Source organism: Myotis davidii, unplaced genomic scaffold (genome assembly GCF_000327345.1).
Source record: "Myotis davidii unplaced genomic scaffold, ASM32734v1 scaffold30, whole genome shotgun sequence".
Classification (NCBI taxonomy): domain Eukaryota; kingdom Metazoa; phylum Chordata; class Mammalia; order Chiroptera; family Vespertilionidae; genus Myotis; species Myotis davidii.
The window spans coordinates 653,716-656,475 of record NW_006282874.1 but is presented as its reverse complement, the minus strand read 5'-3'; the positions used below and the strand labels follow the sequence as shown (position 1 = coordinate 656,475).

Below are 2,760 nucleotides of genomic sequence, written 5' to 3'. Positions count from 1 at the left end.
GGGGGGGGGTCTGCACTCAAACGGCAGGGGTTTGCTTTACGTTAGGTCCCGGCCCCTCCGATGTAAACCCGCTTCATTACGGAGGACGGCTCCCCAGGAACCCGCCCTTTATCCACGCCATACTGTACCGGGGGGCCTTTGTCGCCGGGGGGTCCGGAAGGGCCCTGGAAGCAAATACACGCCAAGTCAGCAGAGCAGGCAGGAGCGGTTCCCTCAACATGCGGTGGGTTGTTTCTAAGCCAGGGCTTCCGTGGGCCTCAAGGAGCAGGTAACCGCCTCCCTCAGCCCCACGGCCACCCCTCACCCCCACCCGCTAGCATCGCACGGGGAACCTTCCTGAACAGGCACCCTCCTGTCCAGGCTCCTGTGAGGCTCCTGACACCGAGCCCCTCCCTGGTCTGTATCTCTCATTCAGGGCAGGAACCAGTACCCGGCATCCTTGTGCTGCACCCCCTCCCTGCTGGGGTCGGCCTGGGGGACACAGGGCTGAGGCTGTGGGGGTGCCCCTCCCCTCCTAGGGTGTGCACACACATGCACACACATGCGTGTGGGTCTGCATTCCTTCCAGCTATCCAGCTCAGGATGCTGGATGGATAGGAACTCACAGGAGGGCCGGCAACCCCGATGCCCGGGTGGCCACGGGTGCCCGGAGAGCCGGGGATCCCAGGGGCACCTCGCTCCCCCTAGAAAGAGAAAAACAAGATGAAGAGGTCAGTTCCAGAAAGGAGGGGCCCAGGGTTCCCCAGGAAGTATGCTCTCCTCACTGCCCCAGTGGGACCCCAGCTGGACCTCCAGCGCCTGGACCCCGCACGCCCACAGCTCCTGCACAGCCCCTCGTCCTGCCCAGGCTACGGACACGGACCACAGCCACCAGGGTCCTCAGGCCCCTCGAGGCTGACCACGCCCAGCCTGCATGGCTCCAAATGCGACTGTAACACATAACCCTCCACATGACCACAGACCCGACGTCACCTGTGATCCCGTCAGACCCCATCGTGGCCCCATCCTGACCACACCCCAGACGTGACCCTGCACCCACATTTCAGCTCAGGTCCCCGATCACCAATCAACTCATTCACCGATTCACCAATAACTTCCAAGAACCTGTCTTTCGGGGTCACTTTCCAGGGGTGGGCGGGGCAAGGGTGAGCGAGCTAGAACCTCGGCCTCAAGCACGGGGGTTAATGGAGGGGGGTTTGCTTCCTGGCTTCAACCCTGACCAACTGCTGACCTAAGAGCCGCCAAGCTCTGTGAGCTCATCGCTGTCATCAGGAGGGTGGGTAGCGAGGGGCTGCCGCGCACACAGAGGCACTCAATGTGACCGGCACAGGCGCTGCCCAGCATGGGGCCCGGCCACCAGCACGCCACGCCATGCCAGCCGGCGGCTGGGGTGTGGCGCTCTCATGCCTGGTCACTCTGGACTTTGATGGGAAGAGAGAAAAGGAGGAAGAAAGAGAAAAGAGGGAAGGACTGCGTTTGCCGCTTCCTGCAGGAGGAAGCTGAGACAGCCAGGCCTTCTCGTGCCAATTTCACAGGCCGCCACCTCGGCTCGATGGGCGGGGTCTGGCTGGCCTGACACGGCGAGGACAGCCCTTAGCTGTCCATTAATTATGACGGAGACACACTTCTGGAGCATCGACAGTAACGAGGTCGATCAGGAGTGTGCCTCACACTCCGCAGTGAGTGCTGTGTCTACACACGGAGTTTACAAATCACTACCTGTTCAGGTTCCCAAAAGAAACAGCCCGGCCAGCTGTGTGGTGCAGTGGCTGAGCATCGACCTATGAGCCAGGAGGTCACGGTTTGATTCCCCGTCAGGGCACATGCCCGGGGTTGTGGGCTTGAATCCCAGAGTGGGGCGTGGAGGATGCAGCCAATCAATGATTCTCTCATAGCTGATGTTTCCCTCTCTCTCTCTCTCTCCCCCCCGCCCCATCCTCTCTGAAATCAATAAAAATACATTGGGGGGAGGGGGAGAAACTGAATCCAGAACACACGTGGCCCCAACAATTCTGAGTGACCGCAGCCAAACACAGCGGGAAGGGGCAGGTGGCCTGTCCCAGCACCTCCTGTCCCTGGGGTGACATTAGTCTCCAGGACACACGGCAGAGCCGCGGGCGGTGCCAGGGGAGCCGGTGAGGGAACAAGCAGCGACCAGGGGGCCGGTGGGCCCTGACATTGCCCGGCAGCACGTCGCTTTACTCAGCTTCATGCTTTTAAACATTTAAAATGCCCCATTAATATCCGTTTACGCTCCGGCCCACCGTGGCCATGTCTCCTGAGAGCCACAGCGTCCCTCTGCCCCTCCCTCACCTCGGCCAGGTCCCTCCTGAAATTCTCTTCCAAGTCCCAGGTGGTACCTGCTGTTTTTTGTGGGTTTCTAAAAAGATCTGTTCCATTTCCCTTTGGTAATACTTTTAATTCAGAGAAGGGAGAGAGAGACACATCAATGATGAGAATCACTGATCAGCTGCCTCCTGCACGCCCCCTACTGGGGATTGAGCCTGCAACCCGGGCATGTGCCCTGATGGGGAATCGAACCACGACCTCCTGGTTCATGGGTGGACGCTCAACCCCTGAGCCACGCCGCTGGCTGGGCGGTGCTGTTTCTTTAGATAACGTGGTCTGACTGATTCTGGAAATGCAGGACGCTTGGGCTGCTAGGACATGTAACTGGTGCGCGTGGGGAAGAGGCGCAGAGGGAAGTCAGGAAATAAGGCAAAGACGGAAGAGCAATGAACTGAGAATGAGATCGGAGCT

At 59.9% G+C, this 2,760-nt stretch overlaps 1 protein-coding gene across 1 annotated transcript in view; it reads right to left on the bottom strand.

Moving 5' to 3' along the window:
• The window catches only part of COL22A1 (collagen type XXII alpha 1), a 109,580-nt gene that overhangs the window by 33,888 nt on the left and 72,932 nt on the right, over positions 1-2,760 (bottom strand). Inside the window, 2 exon segments of the mRNA XM_015561428.1 lie at positions 129-164; positions 606-683. Of these exon segments, the coding sequence (XP_015416914.1) occupies positions 129-164; positions 606-683 (114 nt within the window).